Below are 20817 nucleotides of genomic sequence, written 5' to 3' on the forward strand. Positions count from 1 at the left end.
TTCTGCAAGCCATTGATTAAATATGGGGAGATGAAGGGCACATGAGAGACATGGAATTATCCTCCCCACTTCTGCGAACATTTACTGCAGATCATCCATAGAATTTTAGAAGTAGGAGAAAACAACTTCAAGTCCAAATCCAGTCCCGGCAAATTCACACCCATCCTAATTTTCAAAGGAATGAGTGACAGAGCTTGGCCCTGAATTTCTCTTCTAGTGCTCTTTCAATCTTGCAACTGCTGCTTTCGAGTCACTTTATGCAGCCAAAGAGCCTATTCATTTAACCACCTCCCCATTAACTCACTCAATAGTTATTGCCAAACCGCTTTGCAATTTGCAGCATTTCTAATTTTCACATTCTTCATCTTAACTTAATCTTCACGGTAGCCCAATAAGCAAGGCCATGTCATTATATTCCTTTCACAGATGAAGAAATAGAGGCCTACAGAGATTCCATGCCTTGCCATGGAGTTAAGAAGTCATAGCAGCAGATTTGAATCTGGCACTACTTACTCTACAGTTATGTTCTGTCTGCTACTCTGTCTCACTTCGACCTTTGGTTTCTTCTCTTAGGACAGCAGATCCACTATCCACCCAGTGGCACTGGGGTTTGTATCAGAGTGTTAGAGCAGGAACTCTGGGCTAACTTCCCTTGCACACAGTTTGGAGACAGAGGATAGGTTCCGGTGTGAGGACTCAGAATTTGCTTTTGTACGCTGGGGGATAGAGTAGATGAGGTTTCCAAAGAGCTCATAGGAGTCCTTTGGAGGTGCTCATTAGAGCTTTGGGTTGCCCTCTTACATATTTTCATGTAGAATTTTCAGTCTTACACCTTCGCTCCTCTCTTCCCATCTCTCCCTTACGAGTTGTCCTGGAGTTGATTCTAACTTGGGGAGACCTCCACGTGTGTCACAGTAGAAGTGTGCTCCAAAGGGTTTCGACAGCTGGGAAGGAGACGGTCATGTCTTTCTTCCAAGGCAATTATGGAGAGACTAGAAACGCTAATCACTTTTTTGCTAGCGGCTGAGAATGTTTTAACTATTGCATCACTTACAACCTGTTGTTGTTGTTATTGTTAGGTCCCAACGAGTTGACTCCAGCGACCCTGTGAACAACAGATCAGAACTCGGCCCTGTTCCGCACCACACGCAGGGTCTTTAGTCAGGCCCATTGTTGCAGCCATTGTCTCAATTTATCTCTTTGAGGATTGTCTTTCTCAATGACCCTCTACTTTACCCAGCCCGGTGTCTTCTTTTTTTCCCCAAGGACTGGTTCCCGCCGCCCCCTCAACATGTCCAAAATATGTGAGACAAAGTTTTCCTATCCCTACCTCTAAGGAGGACCCTGGTTGTAGTTCCTCTAAGACTCTCAACTCTTTAAGAGGTCCCCTGAACTAAGGGAAAAAAAAAAGAGTTCCCCTGAACTCTGGTAGCTACCCAATAATTTTAAAGATCTTCATCATCTCATTAAGGTCTTTCACAAGCACTTCTCTGTACTCCTACCGGCTCGGTCTGTGGCAGCTATCTTGCTTTAATGTCCTATCTGTCTACCCTGTCTCACTGCTGGAGCACATCTCCTTCATGTGAGGGTAGAGATGTGCAACCATTCTCTTAGTGCTCGCGTAGTGTCTAGTATCAAAAAACTCAAACTTACTGCAATCAAATCCTAAGTGATACATCGCTGGCCCCACAGTGGGTTTGCAGGAGACAGAGAATATCACAGGAGGAGATTCATCTTTCTCCTGAGGAGCCACTGGGAGGTTACCTTTGGGTCAGCGGTGAAGGTCCCTACGGCCCATGCCATCAGATCTCCACAGACCCTAATAAGAACTTAATACCTCTCTGTGGACTGGCTTCTCCTTCTCAGCATTAGCTATCAGTAAGAGTTAAAGAGCACTGTCGAGAAAGGTGATAAGAAGTGATATCTCTTTAGTCTTATCTCTTGCTTCTAATGTTAGTTCCCAACATGTGATGAAGGTCAAGCTTAAAACTGCAACCTCTTCAGGCCATCAACTATGGGGCGGGTCCGTACCTTCCCCTTCACACATACTTATTCTTCACCATTCAACATCTAAATAGTGTAGGTGGAAAACAATTGCCCCTAGTCTAAAGATTAAAAAAAAAAAAAAAGAAAAGGGAAGGGAAGGAAAGGAAAGAATGAGGCTTAAAGATTGTAAAGAGCTTTTTAAAAGTCTAAAGAGTCAAGTGGTTAACAGGCTGGACTGTAAACCAAAAGACTGGAGTCTCAAGTTCAAGTCTACTCAGAGGTACCTGGGGAAGAAAGTCATGGTGGTCTGCATGCAGCAAACCCAACCACCAGGAACCATCTGGAGCACAGTTCTCCTCTGACACACAAGAGGATATACTATGAGCAATGGCATACTCAATGACAACTGGTGTGAAAGGTCTATGTGAGCCGGCTATAATGGAGCTGATGTATGTGCCCTGTGGCTGTGGGGCTAGTATTTAGCAGCCTGGGGACCCACTGAACCAAGAAGAAATCTGAGTTTCAGAGAAGTCAAGGAATTTGCCTAAGGAAGGGAAATTAGTAGCAGAAGGCACAACCAGGATTTGAACCCAGGGTTTCTGACCCCAGTCTCTGACTCTCAATGCAAAGTTTGTCTGTCTCACCAGAAGCAGTTACCTTCGTAAGAAGCCTTGAATCCCAGCGAGCTGCCGCTGCCATCGGTCTGGAAGAGAAGCCACATTTGATGGTTGGTGCTGACAATCAGATCTGGGACCGATGTACCTGTCAGACTGTCAGGACAGAGAAATTAAGAGAAGCACACCCCACCAAGGCACCCTAATATGAATAATGCCCAACCAAAGACATCTGAGGGAATATCTGGGACCCAGGCCCATGCAGGCACTTTCTAAGCCCCACACTGTTTCTGCCATTGAATTTGCAGCACCCGCTTTCACTCTCCTGTGGCTCTCTAGCATAGACCCCTGGGCTCACAAGGGAGATCTGTTCCTGCATTTGCTCCAGACTGACGGGTTTCGTTGTTGTGTTCCATTGAGTCATTGCCAATCCTTAGCAAGCCCATAGGAGAGAGCAGAATTTCCCTATAGGGTCTGTAAGGTTATAATTTTTACAGGGGCGAATTAGCAGGTCTTTTCCCCTATATAGGCACTGGTGAATCTGAACTAATGATCTTTCAGTTAACAGTTCAGTAAGTGTTTTATTTTAATCTTTGTGTTGCCCCAGAGCTCTTTGGGTATAGAAACAGCAGGATCCAAATGAAGGGTATTTATACTCTACTGATCTTTAGTTTCCTGTATGAATTGTAGAAAAGACACAGACAGAAATCCACTTCCTTAGTCTGAAATGCAGACATTCTTTTGGAGGACAGCTATCTTTTTCATTTCATGTGAGAGATGAGGTTTAATGTGCAGCCATCATTCCAGGGCTTCATTTAGGTCTGGACAGGATTCTGATCCAACTCATATTCACCACACACCTACCAGAGTCAGACATTGTACTGACCAAATTCCATCCACTCTCTCATTTACTGGAGTCCAGAGAAGTGGGATTGTCATCTCCACTGTACAGATGGGAAAACAGAGGTACAAAATGGGCAGTGAATTCCCCAAGATCAGTGATTGCTCAACAGCTGGAGAACCAAGAACCCACTGGGCAGGCTGGAGTGGGGAGTTCCAGAAGAAAAACTCTTTAGAGACTGGTTCCCTTTCTGCTCTTGGGACTAGAGAAGGCCCCAGCATGGGCAGGAGCTGGGGTTCAACCCCCTGCCGTGGAAGAAGGGCAAAGTAGGATGCTCCTTGGAGGCTTGGAAGGCAGAATTGTTTCACATTCTTTGAATGTGCTGTCAGGAGAGACTTGTCCCTGGAGAACGACATCATGCTTGATAAATTAGAGGCTCAGCAAAAAGAAGACCCTTAATGAGGTGGATTGACACAGCAGTTGCAACGGTGGGCTCAAGCAGCACAGCATTGTTTGTGAGGATGGTACAGGATCGGGCAGGGATTTTTTTGTTCCGTCAGACGTAAGATTGCTATGAATTGACCGTGACTAAACAGCCCTAACTACACCACCACCACAAGCGTGGAGGGACTGCTGCATTGGCAGACAGATGACCACCACAGCATGGGGGCTGTGGGTTGAAGGTGGCATAAAACAATATAAGGTAGCCTGGCCCACGTAACATCCCTAAGGTAGGCTGTCTAAGCTTTGAGCTTAACATTCTGCACGGAATAAGAAGCAAAGCCTGGTCAGTGCCAGCTCAAGACAGGGGGATACTGGTAAGCAAGTGAGCAAAGGGAGAGGCCAAGATCATTGTGTTCTTAATTATAACTGTAGACTCAATTAGGATAACAAAAGAACCTACTATTTTTTTTTATATGTTTGAAGTTAATGATGACCTAGTGGGAATTAGGAGTGATGAGGAGAACCTCAGCACCCCATAACTAAGAATGCACTGGAATTCACTGAAACCAAACTGAGCTAGAGACCTATGTACAAGCACATTCATTTGCTGTTGGACTTTTGGCTAAGGGGTTGAGCTTCTCTGAGTTTTTCCCCTCAATGTGAAATGAGAAAGCTGATCTTTTGGACCTAGAAGTGCTTTCTTGGCCCTAGTGTGCTAAGGTTTCCTCTGTGACAAAGCACAGGCAGTCACAGGAGAAGATGGAATTGGGATTCAGGAATCTCAGGCACATGAAGATGGACTCATCTATACAGAGAGCAAGTCGAGGAAGAAGGTGAGTGACAAGAATGTACCAAGCAGGGGTGTGGGAGGGTGGAGGTCAGGTCCTTCCGGGGCCCACATTTCACAGTTTTGTTATGACAGACCCCGAGTGCCAGTCCATACCACCTGACTCAGTGGGCAATATAAAGATATTACTTAAATGCCATCATAGCATCTTTTCCAGGTAGTTAGGAGGAAAGAATGAGATGCACCCAGGGCAGTCTGACACAAGGACAAGCTGACTTTTACTAGGAGTCTCTTCTCATTTAGCACTAAAACCTGACAGTTTTGGACAGGAGCTAGTGGGAAGGGTATGACATGGGATGGGACTCTTGACAGAAATCAGGAGACATGGACTCAAGTGCTAGTTCTCCCTCCTGCTGTCTTTTGCAATTTTCTGTAAGACATTCAGGAACTCCAAACTCAGGCTCTGCACCTGTGAAGTGGGAATAATAACACTTTTCCTCACAGAGCCATTGTGGGAATTAACTAAGAAACTGGATGTAAAAGTTCTCATCCAGGGCTTGAGCACATAATAGATGTTGTGTTCACTCCTTTTCCTCTTCTTGGCAGGACAGTTTATCAGGCACAGACATGTCTCTCTGAAACTTGGTCACACGCACTGATTAGGATCATTTTTCTGTCTCTATGTCAGACCACTGGTGGTAGGAAAGAAAAGGAGATTCAGTGGTTCCCCAAGAGCAAAACACTCTAGAATCCCAGGAAAGCCTAGTATTAATGTCACATATCCCATGACGAGATCATGTCATATAACTTCTCTTCATTGGGTTCAGAAAATGACCTTACTATGTTTACACGATCCCAATTTTTGGAAATAGTCTACTTTTCTGAGCATGCATAGCAAAATGCTTCTACTGTCTTTGTTCTCGACTATTAGGAACTAAGAGCCCTGAGTAAAAAGTGTTGTGTGTCAGGAGCGGGACCTGCATAAAAGTAGAGAGCAAAGTGGAAAGTTCCAGGCTCCACATGAAAGCTCTTATTTCTCCTGATCCCTCTGAGTTTGTTTATTGGTTTTCAACTTCCAGTGAGATTATGATCTAGCTCTTTCCTCCCAGTAGAGCTGGGATTATTCTGAAAGTCAGGAGTGCTGCAGGGGTTGTCCTTACAGCAGGGCACCTGAGGGACCAGGTAGGACTCAGCAAGCGCATCCCCCTCACCCACTGTCAAGATGCACGTACTACCCCACTCTCCCCGCTAAACACACCGCTTCACTTACATGTAGAGAACCGTTTTCTGGTCCCCGTCCTGCCCACCGTCCCCGACTGTCAGGGTGTCATAGCCCCTCTCCAAGTCAAACTCCTCAAAGGCGAGCTTGATCACCTAGGGAGGGAGTACAGCATTAGGGAGCAGGCAGTGGCTATGACAGGAGACTTTTTCCTTAATTCAAAAAGAATAGAGGAAGATTTCCACAGCCTTGAGGGTGGTAAGAATGTTCCAGCATGTGTCCTAATGCCAAAGGCGACCCTCCCCTACAGAATGCTCATTGTGAGTTGACCATCTCCATGCTGCCTCTGGGAGAGTAAATGGTTTCTTTGCAGGCACTAAAAGTCTCTGGGGCCCCTGATTTTTCCCGAGATATTCATGGCACATCTGGCCAATTCTGAGAGCTGCTATGGCAACACCAGGCACATCTGTCTGACTGCAAGACCGTTATACTCTTTCTTCATGGTCCAATGCACAGAAATCCCTGTGCGTTTGGTGGCAATTTTCAGGCCACATGTGGAATCCAAGCTATTTTGTCCCCAGGGACTCATAGAAGTTTCCCTCTGTCTCTCTTCTGACTGCTTTTCTCAATTTCTTGTTTGTTTATTTGTTGAATAAAAGACTGTTCCAGAAAGGAGATTTCAACTAGTTTTCCTCTTCTCCACTTGTTTTCATTCTATCTCCCACAAATATTTACTAAACACTCACCATATGCTAGGGGGGAGGTAGAGTTTCAACAGTAAGCGGTGATTTCTGCCCTCAGTGCATAGAGGAGGTAGAAAAGCAGACTGATAACCACAATCAAAACAAAAAAATGAGACCTCTGACTCATGCAACACTGGGCGCTGCAGAGATAAAACAGTGCTCCACAGAGTTCCCAAGGGAAGCAGATGGGCAGGGTTGTCTCCTGAGGTGTCTCTGGGTAAGCCTGAATTGTCAAGCTTTTGGATAATAGTCTTGAGCACTTAACTATTTACACCATCAGGAGATAAATACTTTGGCAGGATACTGAAGATCTATGATGGCACAGAGGAGGAGTCTCATCCAACCTCTGCTGGGGAAGAAAGGGAAGCTAGTCAGGATGGTGTTGTCTGAGGGGATTCTGAAGGATACAGGAGACTCCACCAGGTCAGAGAGGGATGGCAAGGAGAGAGAGAGACCTTCTAGGAAGGAATGGAGTGGGTAGGACCTACGCTCTGGCAGCAATGATGCATTCCAGAAAAACAAGTTGCTGAATGTCTGCCAGAGGTAAGTCTTCAAACATTAGTGGGATGCACTTGCTACCCTCACTGTAGGGGTCAATGTGGCTGGGCAGTCAGATCGAGAAGATGACTTAGGAGACTCAGAACCATGACCTCCTCATCAAGGAATTACTGTATGTGCTGAGGGAGGAGCAGTAGGAGGATTTTAAATCGTGAGGTTATGCGATGGAGTGATGTCTTCTAGCTGGTGTGCAAAGTGACAGGACAGGAGGGTGTCTAGAAGTGGCAAGGACGGTTCTGAGGCTTTGTGAAAGTCTAGATGAGCAGTGGAGGGTGTTCCCACGGCATCAATAAGAATGAGAAGAGCCTCAGACTCTGGTGACACTTAGATTTGGTGACTGGATATGCAGGTGAGCAGGGCTGTCTCTGGGGGAGCATGAGTATGACAATGTCAGAGGAGATAAATAAGGAAAGGTTATTCGGCCCGAGGGAAAAGAAGGGGCATGGATGGCATGACTTTTCCAGATACTTCTCCTCGTTCCTGGGTAGTACAAAGGGTTAAGTGCTTCATTAATAATTGAAATAACTGAAAGGTTGGTGGTTTAAACTCATCCAGGAGGATCATGGAAGTGGAGCTAGTAACATAATGTTGCCAGGAGTTAGAATCAACACATAGACTCTTCTGATTTGGTTTTGTTTGCTTGCTTGTTTTCTAATTGGGCTTGCCTAAGTGAAAGGAAAGGGAAATGAGAGAAGAAGATCAAGTCAGATTATGGTGGGCAGCCTGACATAATAAGGATTTGGCCTTTGTCCTACAGACTAGTTAAAGAGAGTAAGGGAAGAGCTTCAAGCAAGGATGTGGCATTGAGATTTTTATTCCAGGATCAACACCACTGAGTGTGGGAAAGCCAAGAGACCAAGTGCTGGGTTGTGTAACAATATTCTAAAATGCTTTGGCAGCATAGTGGTTAAGGACTTGGCTGCTAGTTGAAATGAAAGTCTGGAAGTTCAAACCCACCAATAACTCTGCTGGAGGAAAGCCACAATGAAAACATCCCAGAAAACCACTTCCACTCTGTCACAAAGTCACTGTGAGTTGGGACTGACTCAACAGCACCCCACAGCACCAAACAGCATTCCGTGAGGGAGGCGATGGGGCTGTCATAGGGCCGCAGGAGTTGGGGTGCGTTAGAAAAGAAGAGGTAGAACACAACTATTGATAGTGATTGAGCTCCTAACTATGTAGGGAGCCCCTTCAGCTTCCCATGTTCCATGATGACGCATGCCATCATCAGAGGATCACTGGCTGAAGCTGGAATCTCCTCCCAGCAGCCTCACCCTTCCATTGTTGTCAGTGTGAGGTTGCCATTTCCTAGCCTGCCCTAGAAGGGGGGCGCTCCCTGTCTCTATCCTGCTGGCCTCCCCACTTCCCTTTACATACCTGTGCTCCTGAACATCCCGCCACGCTAGTCCATGAGCAAAGGCTCCCCGTCTCCCCTAGCACACTGCTCTTCTTCTCAGTGCTTCCTACTTACTCAGGACCAGCTGAACTTCCTACTCACCTTATCCCAGTACCACCACTGTACTGTGATTGTCTATCTGCTCCTGCACTACACTGTGAACTTCCTGGGGCCACAGTGGTGGAGTCTACTGCCTCGGTACTGCCAGTACCTGTCCCGAGGCCACTACAGGCTGGTGGGTGCTCAGCATGTGGCGTCATGTGCCAAAGCCCCTCCTTCCAAAGGATGCCCTTCCTGACTCTCCAGAATGGACCGATTGCTACCTTGATCCCTCAAGGTTACAAGCTAGGACAGAGGTCAGCAAACTTTTTCAGTAAAGAACTAGAAAGTAAATATTTTATGCTTTGTAGGCAACTACTCAGATATTTGAGGGCAGCATAAAAGCAGACAAGGGCAACATGTAAACAAATGGGCAAAGTCATATTCCAATCTAATTTTCTTTATAAAAGTAAGCATCAGGCTGGATTTGGCCCACTGGCTGTAGTTTACTGACTCCTGGTCTACAAAACTCTTGGAGACATTAAATAATTTAATTTGATAATATTTTCTTATGAGATTTCTTTACTATAACCACTGACAATGTGCCAGGCCTTGTTCTAAGTACTTTGTATTTGCCAACTCATGTAAAAACTCACAGCAGTGGGTCCTATAACTACCGCTGTCATAAATGAGAAAGTCGAGACATAGAGAAGTTAGTCTACCTGCCTGAGACCATATAGCAAAGGGGAAGAGCTGAGACTCACTCCAAGCAGGTTCGCCTCAGAGGGCAGGTTCTTTGACCCTGTGCTCTACCATCCCACACCACCAGTGAGACTTCAGGTCTGTAAGGAAAAGACCAAGACTTACTGCCTCAAATGTCCAGTTAGCTATTTTTCTGAATCAGAGCAGACGCTCAGCCAATACTTGCTATACTCCAAGGCGGTTTCTTTTGCAGAAGAAGGGGGTTTGGGCTCAGGTGGAAGTAAGTCTTAGATACAATCTCCTCCCCTGTACCTCATCTCTTCCAGCTAGTCACAGGGCAGGAGACAACAGCTCACTGCCCCACCTCCAGGAAAAGAATCTCATGCTAACTAAGCCTATCATGGGAAATTCTTGCTTTGAAGGCCAGAACCCAGCTCACATCACTGGTGACAGCGGACACTGATAAAAATCACACTTGACAGCGTTTGACCCTAACACAGGAGCTAATTACACAGAGTAGACTATTCACCACATATAACCTTCCCGCTGCAGGACAGGACCCAAGTGTACAATGCATTGATGCTTTCGTCTTTTCTTTTCCTTCTCGCCTGCTCTGGCCTGGCTTTAAAGATAGAACCCTATAATGACTCATTCACTAACATACAGATCAATCATGTTCACCAGGCTCCTCTCTGAGACAGGAAAGATAGCAGACCATGAAATAAGTATGATCAAAGAGGCAGATTTGTATGTAGCTCAGACACCTGATTTAAAGCCACGAAATGAACGAATAGACGAACCAATCATCACGGACATAATTACCGAGCACCTGCTCTGTGCCAAGCATCGGGCTAGCTGCTTCCCATGAGTTACTACACTTGTCTGGCAATTTAGGGTGTAATCTGAATGCCAACTGTGTGGAGGAGACAGTGAGTGCCGAGGTAACATGAAGAAGAGAGAGATGAGCTGAGTCTGGGCCTTGTTGGAAGGAGAAAGGTGTGAACTTTGTCCATCCAGGAACTGCAGTGAGCTACAAATGGGAGGAAGATTCTGAGGGGGAAGGCCTGGTGATCCAGTGATCTACTCCCCAAAATTGGGCCACTGAAAACCCTATGGAGCACAGTTCTACTATGAAAGACATGAGGCCATTCAGTATTTTCCGAAGGCACCCAATCCGGTTCCTGGGAGACATTCTGAGAGCTGTTTAGGACTAAATCTCCTCATCATGACACCGGACCTGGCAGCCTGCACTCAATGGCTCCGTGAGCCTGTCAAGAAGCCTGCAGTCCTGGGACATTTTACAGGAGGCTGAAGTCCCTGGAGATCTGCACTGCAGTGGCTTTGCTCATGATGGCATTTCTGCAACAGCCCCTGAATGGATTCTCAACCTGTCGCCTATCCTTCACCCTGTCCCCAAAATCCTCAGTGTCTTGCTGCTCCCTTGAGAAGGGTTGTTATGCACAGTCTATCGGCCAGATCTGGTTGGTCCATGGCCTGTGGTTCTTAAGAACAGTAGTTATATTTTGATATTGGAAGAAGAAAGAAGACAAAAAAAATGAAACAAAGGTCTTAGGTGGTCCTCACAGTAAGAAACACTCAACATCAAATTTATTACAGAGTGTGTCTGCTGACTTGCCCACCTGATGTGATGGGTTGGGGTTTTAGGCACCCCAGGGGTGAGCTTTAGATGGCCACAAACTAAAAGTGCTGTGGATAGTGTCCTGCTTCAATGACATTCCACTTTGATCTAATTCACATGTTAGGGTTCTGGGTGGACAGGAACAGTTGTTTTTCAGTGGCTACTCTTTGGTTTCTATTGTTGTTGTTGGATACTATCTGGTTGACGCCCAACTTGTGGTAAACATGGGTATAACAGAGGGAATGCTGCCAGATCCTACGCCATTCCGAGGCTCAGTTTTGGATAAGACCAACGCAATGAGAATTTCATGGACCGAATTTTGGGAGTTGATCGCCAGGCTTTTCTTCTTAGTTCATCTTAGTTTAGAAGCTCTGGTGAGACTTGGTTAGCATCAAAGCAACATGCAAGCTGCCAATGACAGTTGTGCATGAGGTGGGCTGGCCCAGAAGTGAATCCACATCTCCCATGTGTAAAGGTGAGAATTACATCAGCCCTAAAGATTGGGAGCTCAAAGACAGTGATTTCTAGTAGAAATCTTGGGATATCTACGTTTGTAAAGATTGTTGTCAGATGCCATAGATTTTATTTCAACAATAGATGCAATGGAATGCTGCCTGGCCCCGCCCCTTCCTCTCAACCACCTGCTATTCCTGAGCCCTTTGTGGCAGCCGCTGCGCCAATTCATCTCAATGAGGATTTCCTCTTTTCTGTGCTGTGTGCTTCACCAAGCATGATTCTTTTCCTTAGAGACTGGTGCCTCCTAGCAGGAGTGGCATCCACATCCTAAACAACATGCCTCTGGAAGCTCTACGAACTTTGATACATGTCGATAGTTGTAGAGGGGTTTCAGGCCTTTGTTCATAGGGTCGCAATAAGTCATGCTCGACTCGGAGGCAATAAACAACAACAATAACATATTTAAAGTATGTGAGATGGTCTCTCCACCATCTTCACTTCTAAAGAGCATGCTGACCAGACTTCTTCCATGACAGATTTGTTTGGACAGATTTGTTTGCTCTTCTAGAAGTTCACGGTATATTCAATATTCTTTGCCAAAAACATAATTCAAACACATCAATGCTCTTTCAGTCTTCCTTATTCATTGCCCAGCTTTTGCATCCATATGGTGTTATCGTTAGGTGCAATCAAGTCGAGCACAACTCACAGTGACTCTATGAGCCACTGATCTGAACCCACTCCTATCCAATCTCTGAAACACTCGAGCCCAATGCTGTAGTCATTGCCACCTGTGAGGGTCACTGTGTCAAGCCATCCGGCTGAGGGTCTTCCTCTCCTTCACTATCCCCGTATCTTTCCATGAAGTACGATATCTTTCACTAAGAAATAGCCCTTCTTAGCAACATGCCCACAGTGTGCAAGATGAAACTTCGCCATCCTTGCCTCCACAATGAGCATTCTAGCTGTACTTTCTCCAAGACATATCTGTTTGTTTTTCTGGCAGTGCAGGGGATATTCAGCACTCTTCATATGCAGAAGAGGTGATAAAAAATGCCACAGTTAAGTCCTCAAAATGACATTTTTCCTTTTTAGCACTTTAAAGAGGTATTTTGTAGCAGATTTGTGTAATGCAATCAATCCATTTGATTTCCTGACTGCTGTTTCCATGGTTGTTGATTGTGGATGCAAATAAAATAAAAACCTTGACAATTTCAGTATTTTTGGTTTAAGCATGATGTTGATTATTGGTCCAGTTGTGAGGATATGTGTTTCATTTATATTAAGGTTGTACTTTATACTGAAGGCTATATAGTCAGTAAATGCCTCAAGTCCTTTTCACTTCCTGCCAGCAAGGCTGTGTTATCTATGAATCACAGCCGGTTAATAAGTCTTTCTTTTATCTTGATGCTATGGTCATCTTGATATACTTCAGCCTCTTGGATCATTTGGAATGCTCCTTAAGAGTGAAGACAGAGAGAGGACATCTCACATAGTTTGAAATACGTTATTGGGAGACACCAATCTCTAAGGAAGAGCATCATGCTTGGTCTCCTGCTTCATACACTTTGGCCTCTTGAATCATTTGTCAGCACAGAATATCAACGGAATAAAGATGGCAAAGGAACATAACTCTGATTTACATCTTGCCTGATTTCAAGCCAAGCAGTATCCCTTTGTCCTGTTTCAACAATTGCCTCTAACTCTATGTATAGGTTCCATATGAGCCCAGTGAAATGTTCTGGAGCATCCTTTGCAATTTTATCCATTATTTATGATCAACACAAGGTAACAGTTTTACCCTTACTCAGAGCCCAAGTGACAGATCTATCTTGTAACCCACCAGGTCCTCATGAATAAAGATCAACTCTGAGGCAACTGGTTTAGCTTCCTGTTGTTTAAGAGCCGCGGAGGTATCAGGAAACTTTTCTCTGATCACTAGCACCTCACTCGGTGCCCTGCACAGATAGGGCATTAGTAAATGTTTGCTGAATGAATAAATGAGCGAATAAATGGACCGACAAATGTACTTGTGACATTTGCACTAGCCAGTGAACACCTGCTGGGAGACTTATTTCTCAATTCTTCAGGTCGACACAGGGAAGAGTGACACTGATGATCCCCAAGAAGTGAATAATCAAAATGCTGTTATCTTTGGCTTTGAAGTTCATGAAATGAGCCTTCCCTCCCCTCGCCCCCCCCATGCTCCCTCCTTCCTCTCTCCTGCCTTCATGTATATTCTTTCTCTCCCTATCTCCTCTTTTTCCTTCCTTTATAGCAAAAATGAATTAACTCTCCTGATCAAATTCAGCAAGGCTCATATGCAAATTAGATCATATGTCTTGAGTTCATACTGAGAAACTGCAAAAGAAAAGCAGATGTGTGCAGGCAGGGGGCATGGACGCGGGGTCAGGCTTCCGTCTCAAGCCTGGACGTTTTATCAGCCATGTCTTCCGTGAGGGTGAGCCCAAAGATCCTAACAGGCCGCAGCCCTGGGCCCCCAGCCTGTACATGGGACCCATCAGGAGCAGAGCCACACCTGACAGCTGCCTGACACATTTGTTCCTCCTCCATCAGTCATAAACACACTCACAGGTTGGCAGCTCCGTCTGTGCCAAGCTCTGTGCCAGCTGCAGAGGAAACAGACAGGATGGCACCTCTGAGTTCAGCATACCTGTGATCTATGGAGAAAGGAGATTCTAAACACAGTATAATGTCATTCCCATTCCAACAGAACACAGTGCTGTAGAAGGAGAGGGAGGAAAAACATCGGGTGGAGTTAGGGAGAAGGGACTGGCAGGGCACATGCATGTGCAGTGGTCTTACAGGCCCCAAAGCTCAGTGTGGCTGTGCCTGGGTGGCACAGAGTGGTGGGGACAGGCCAGTGTGCATCCTTGGGGCGTTTGTTCTCCATCCCACAAGTTCAGCTCGCTGGGACCAACAAGGGTGGAGCCATCATAGTTTTAAAAACACAGCTTCCAAGCAACCCCCCCTCCCCCCAGACGTAACTGAACTTAACATTTGGAGAAGAGGCTGGAGAATCTATGTTTTTAAAGTGTCTCTAGCCAGTTTTGAAGATTAACCATGTTTGGGAAATATTGTCATGGGAAGATAGTATTAAGGCCTGAGGAACTAACTGGAAGGTCAGCTATGAGTGGGAACAGAAGCAGCAGCAAAGGAAGAGAGATAAAGGAACAGTGGGTGCTTGGGACTAAGCTAGTCCAGATGCCTGACATGGGGTTAACACTTCCCCATGACACCCCAAGGGAGGTGAGCGTGCTGGGCTGCCTGTGAGATAAGCCAGTACCACTCAAGCTGGGTCTCCTTTTCCTATTCTCTGAGATCTGTTAAGATTCTAGGAGGACACAGTGGAGTATTTTTATTTGTTTCACTTCTGGTTTACTGAGATGACACATGCCCTTAACCTGCTTCTCCCACATAACACAGTAAGGTCTTCCCACTGTGGAGAACTATGGCATAGTCTCTTGTGTGACCAAGATACACTGGCATCTTGATGTGTGTTCTCAGTCTTTCCAGCATCAGAATGTTTCCATTTCTTTCTTTGGGTCTTCTTATAGTCTTTGGGGAATTCTGTGTTGACTGTGCAAAGGCATCTGACTATGTGGCTCATAAAACTATGGCTAACATTAAGAAGAATGGGAATCTCAGAACACTTAATTGTGCTCATGTGAAACTTACAGCTAGATCAAGAGGCTTTTGTTTGGACATAGCAAGAAAATACTTGTTGTTATTGTTATATGCTGTTGAGTCACTTGCATCTCTTAATGACAACAGCTCTGAACACTGCTATATTCTGAGCCAACTTTATTATCCCTGACATACCTACCCCCCATTACCCCAGTCAATGAATCAATCCATCTCATGGAGGGTCTTCCTCTCTTGTGCTGTCCCTCCACCTTTCCAAGCATGATGTCCCTCTCCAAGGACTGGTCCCTTTTTGCAACATGCCCAAAGTATGTCAAACGGAGCTTCAAAATCCTCGTCTCCAAGGAGCAGTCTGGTTTTACCCTCTCCGGGACAAACTTGTTTGTTCTCCTGGCAGTCATGGTACATTCAATACTCTTCTCCAGCACCACAGTTAGGAAGCATCAATTCTCTTTCTATCATCCCTACTCATTGTCCAATTCTTTGATGCATAGCAAGTAATTGCAAAGACTATTTTCTGGATCAGGCACACCCTAGTCTCCAGAGTGACATCGTTGTTCTTCAGTACTCTGGAGAGGAACTCATCTTTTGATTCCCTGGATGCTATAAGGAGTGTTGATCTGAAAGAATATATTAATCATAGAGCCAAGCAAACTGAAGCTGTTAACAATCTCAATCTCTTTACCATGTATCATGATGCTGCCAGTTGGCCCAGTGGTGAAGATCTTTGTTTTTTTTATGTTGAACATCAATCCATACTTAAGGCTGAAGTCCTTGACCTTCTGCAGCAAGCACTTTAGGTCCTCCTCAGTTTCAGCAAGCAGAATTGTGTCATCTGCATGACGCAGGTTGTTGATGATTCTTCCTCTAATCCTGATGCCACATTGCTCCACATTGAGCCCAGCCTCCTTGAAAAGGACACATCCCTGGTGTACATCTTTCCTAAATAATTTAAAATTAAGAAAGGTATGTGTGAAAGTTATAGCCTCACTCCATAACTTTTCAATAGGTATGCTGAGAAAATAATTTGAGAATCTGGACTCTATGAAGAAGAATGTGGGAAATCAGAATTGGGGAAAGATTGATTAACAATCTGCATTCAGATAGCACAACCTTACTTGCTGAAAATGAGGAATTGAAACACTTGTTGATGAAGATCAATGACTACATCCTTCAAGACAAATTACATCTCACCATGAAGAAGTCAAAGATTCTCACCACGGGATTGATCGGCAATATCATGATAGATGGAAAAAAGACTGAAAGAACCTCATCAAGAACTGTCAAGAACTTCATCTTGATCCATAATAAACAACCTTGGTACCAGCAGTCAGGAAATCAGGTGACAAATGCATTGCATTGGGTGAGTCTGCTGTCAGGGACTTCTCCAAATTACTAAGGAGTAATGAGGTCAGTCTAAAGACTAAAGTTAGCCAGTTTCAGGCCATGGTCTTTTAAATCACTTGCTGTGCATCTGAGAGCTGGACAACGAGTAATGATGACAGAAGAGCTGATGCTTTTGAACTACAGTGGTGTTGGAAAAGAGTCCTGAATAAACCACAGATGACAAAAAGAATGAACAGATGTATCTTGGAGGAAGTGCAGCCAGAACGCTCCTTAGTGGCAAGGATGGCAAAGCTTTGTCTCACACACTTTGGGCATGTTGTTAGGAGGGACTATTCCTTGGACAAGATGCCTGGAAAGGTGGAGGGTCAGTTAAAGAGAGGAAGACCAGGTATCAAATCAACCAGGTAGATTGACCTGGTGACTACAGCAATGCCAGAACTGATGAGGGTGATACAGTATAAGACAAAGTTTAGATTTGTTGTTCATAAAGTTCTGTGAGTTATCCTCGGTTTGATAGCTTCTGACAACACCACCACTCATGGGAGTCCCCCTAGCTCCTTCTCAAGCTCAGCCAGCAGCAGTCCTACAAGGGACATTGACTCTCAGAAGAATCTTCTGGCCCACAAGATGCATAGGCCTGTAGTGGAATGATGGGACACATGTATATCTCTGTATTCATGTAGGGAAAATTTTCTTCACCTACTTCTTGGTCTCAGAAGAGAAGAGATCCCCCTTCCTTGCAAAGGGCACACAGGTATTCTCAATTTGACTTCCCTCTTCCTTGTTCCAGGACCTCCTTTTACTCACCATCCTCTTTTTCCTACATTTTCAATTGTTTTCCTCAGCTGGCAGACATACTGAACTTATTATTTAAAAAGCTAAGCAAAACCACGAATGCAGCCCAAGCCTTTTCTCCATCTACCTCCCTCACATGCTCCTGCCCTTTCCCCTTCTTTCGCTTTGCTCTGAAACGTTTCAAAAGGCCAATTGCACTCATAAGGTCCCCAGAGCCTCATATCCTACCCATTCGTTCCTCACTCTACTGCTGTCTGACTCTGTCCCCACAGTTCCACTGGCAGGTCTTACTGCAAGGCCTCAGCTAATCGTCTTCTTTCAGTCCTTACCCCAATCAGACCATTTTCCAGCATTGCCATGAGCATTATACAGAGTCTTGTTAGTGTAGTGGTGAAGGCAGCAGGCTGGTAACCAAAAGTAGTTCAACCTCACCAGCTGCTCTGTGGAAGAAAGATGTGACAGGCTGCTTTCATAAAGATTTATAGCCATGGAATTCTTATAGTGCTACTGTAAATCAGAATCGACTTGATGGCCATTGGTTTGGCTTGGTTTGATTTACAATCAACACAGCTTTGTTGGAAATTGTCCCTGCCTTTGGAAGTGGATCTCTTCTTACCTCTCAGACTACTCTTACTGTGCATCATTCCCTGGATCCCTTCTTTCATCTATGGGGATGATTTTCCCTATTGATGTTAAACCTTCTTGTTCTCTTCACGGTTTCCAAGAAATGTCTACTTTCTAGGCTTAGAGATGCACCCATACGCTGATAGCACTCAAATTTATTTATTACACTCAGAACTACCCAGAATTTCAAGCCAATATTATTTTTCCAATTTTTAAATGAATGTTTACAAATCATAATGACTTTCATTCAATCATTCACACACATTTTATTTTAGAACATTAATTACAATTGATTAGACCAATTGGCAGCATCAAGATAGATGGAGAAAAGATTGAGGTTGTTAACAATTTCATCTTGCTTAGTCCCACATTCAACACTCCTGGCACCAGCAATCAGGAAATCAAAAGGCGAGTTGCTTTGGGAAAGTCCGCTGTCAGTCTCCAGAGTGCTGAAGAGTAAAGATATAAGTCTAGAGACTAAGGTGTGCCTGGTCCAGGCCATGGTCTCCTCAATTGATTGCTATGCATATGAGAATGGGACAATGATTAAGAATAACAGAAGAAGAATTTATGCCTTTTAGTTGTGGCACTGGAGAACAGTATTGAACACACCATGCATTGCCAAGAAGACAAACAGATCTGTCCTGAAGAGGGTAAAACAAGGTTGTTCCTTGGAGGCAAGGATTCTGAAGCTCTGTCTCACCTCTTTGGGCATGTTGTCAGGAAGGGCCAGTCTTTGCATAAGGACATCATGCTTAGAGGGGTAGAAGGTCAGCACAGAAGATGAAGACTACAAATGAGATGGATTGACACAATGACTGATGGACTGACATAATAACTGTAGCCATGGGGGAAGGTGTGTCAGAGGCAGTGAGAAGGGCTCAAGACAGGACAGGGTTCAGAGCTATTGTTGATAGTCATAGTCAACTTGATGGCACATAACAACAATACAATTAACTATAATCTCCTCAAACTCTTATTGTGCATTGCCTTCCTCTTCACCCAACCTACCTACTAATTTTTATACCCCTCTTCCTCCCTCCTCACGCTTGTTCATCCTCCAAGATTAATTTTATCATGCATAAAATTTTCCTTGACTTTTTATATTAATGTCTTATAATGGCTTTTTTTGTGACTTATTTAGGTTACTCAGCATAATTTGTTCTTGATTCATCGATGTTTGCAATATTTCAAGAATTATTGATTGTATTTTAGTGATGCATAATACTCCATTGTGTGTATGTACTGGTTTCTTTGGCCTTCTGTCCTTTGATGGACGTTTGGGTTGTTTCCAATTCTTTGCTATTACAAATAATGCTGTGATAGACATGGGTGTAATATGCCAGTTTGTGTTGCAGCTCTTATTTCTCTGGGATATATACTTAACAATGAGATTGCTGGATCAAATAGTATTTCTATTCCCAACTTTCTAAGGAAGTGCCAAACTACCTTCCAGAGTGGTTGCAGCATTTTACATTTTCATCAGGATATATGAGAGTTCTAATCTCTCCACATTCTTGCTAATATTTGTTGCTTGCTGTATTATAGAACATTGCTATTTGCTATTTTTTTGCCATTAAACCCCAATTCATTGTGCTATTAAGAGAATAAAACAAAATATACAGAAGGCTCAGTGGTTGGCACAGAAGAGCCATGCTATGAAGACTTCCTGCCCATCCGCCTATCAGGTTGTCTGTTATGATGCTGGGAGCGACGGCACTACTATTTCACATTCCAACAGGGTCATTCATGGTGAGAATGTTTCAGCAGAGCCTCCCAGACTAAGATAGACAAGTAAAGTGTGATGACAATCTACTCGAAAACTCAACCAATGAAAACCCTCTGGGTCACAACAGATCACGGACTCTCTTGCTTTGGATATGATAGCAAAAGGGACCAATTGCTGGAGAAAGGTATTATACTTAGTGAATTAGAGGATGAGGGGATGGCAGAATAGCCACAAAGGTGGACTCAAATATGCCAGTGATTGTAAGGATGGCATCAGACCAGACATTTCCTTCTGCTGTTCATAAGTCACCACAAGTAGAAAGTCACCTCAAAGGCGGCTATCTATCTCTGAAATAACTATTATTATTAACAACAGCCTAACTCTCCTACCCTGAACAATTTAAAATAAAATCTCTTTGCCAAGCAGGCAGGGCTCATCATGATTGGGGCCCCCTTCCGCTTTGCGTCCTAATCTTGATATAGGCATGCTGAGTCCCTTTCACATCTAGGAGACTGTTCCAAAAGTTTGCACATGCATCCACTTTGAGGTCCCTAAGCCTCTCATCTCTTAAATCCCTGTTCAAATGTCGCCTCTCCCCTGGGAAATGTTCCTTGACCTTTCTGTTAGCACTGTGGACATGTCTCCATTAGCATTTATCTGTCCTTTGGTTACTTGTTTACATGCTTGTCTTTTCTCCTATGAACAAGTTCCTCAGGGGTAAAGATCATACGTCCAGTCAAGGAGTGAGTGTTTTTGTCATAAAACAGAAAGTGAGCTTACAGAGGCTTGAAGGAGACACCCTGTAGGTGAAGAAAGAGGAAGTCCCTGGATGCACCTACAGCTCCCCTGTGGGCCAATTCCTAACAGCGTTGGAAACACAGCATTGGTTTTCCCTCTCACCTGTAAGAAGCAACTTTTATGCCTCACCTTATATTTTGACTTTACATACATACACCCACTTTACTTTGCTAGACAGATGCTTCCTAGATCTCCTCTTTTTCAGTGTAAAGATGGGACCCTCTAGAATCTTTCTGGGTCCCCTTAGCACTACATAAGGCCTGTCAAAACCCCATGGAGTTGTGGGAACAGCCTTTAAGCAGCTTGATTCGGAGGGCATGTTCTTCAGAGAGGCTGATTTCAAGAACCCAGGCTAGTGCTTTAGCAGGGCATCCACAGATGGCCTTCACATAGTGAATCAGATTTCTCAGAAACTCCTTGAGCCTTGCCTA

General features: G+C 44.6%; 1 protein-coding gene across 1 annotated transcript in view; it reads right to left on the reverse strand.

The window, feature by feature from the left end:
- CSMD2 (CUB and Sushi multiple domains 2) overlaps window positions 1-20817 on the reverse strand; it is a 972861-nt gene that overhangs the window by 368819 nt on the left and 583225 nt on the right. The window contains 2 exon segments of the mRNA XM_006886423.1: window positions 2644-2756; window positions 5943-6046. Coding sequence (XP_006886485.1) covers window positions 2644-2756; window positions 5943-6046 — 217 coding nt within the window.

This window comes from Elephantulus edwardii, unplaced genomic scaffold (genome assembly GCF_000299155.1).
Source record: "Elephantulus edwardii isolate Elephantulus edwardi_28Jun2011 unplaced genomic scaffold, EleEdw1.0 scaffold00049, whole genome shotgun sequence".
NCBI lineage: Eukaryota > Metazoa > Chordata > Mammalia > Macroscelidea > Macroscelididae > Elephantulus > Elephantulus edwardii.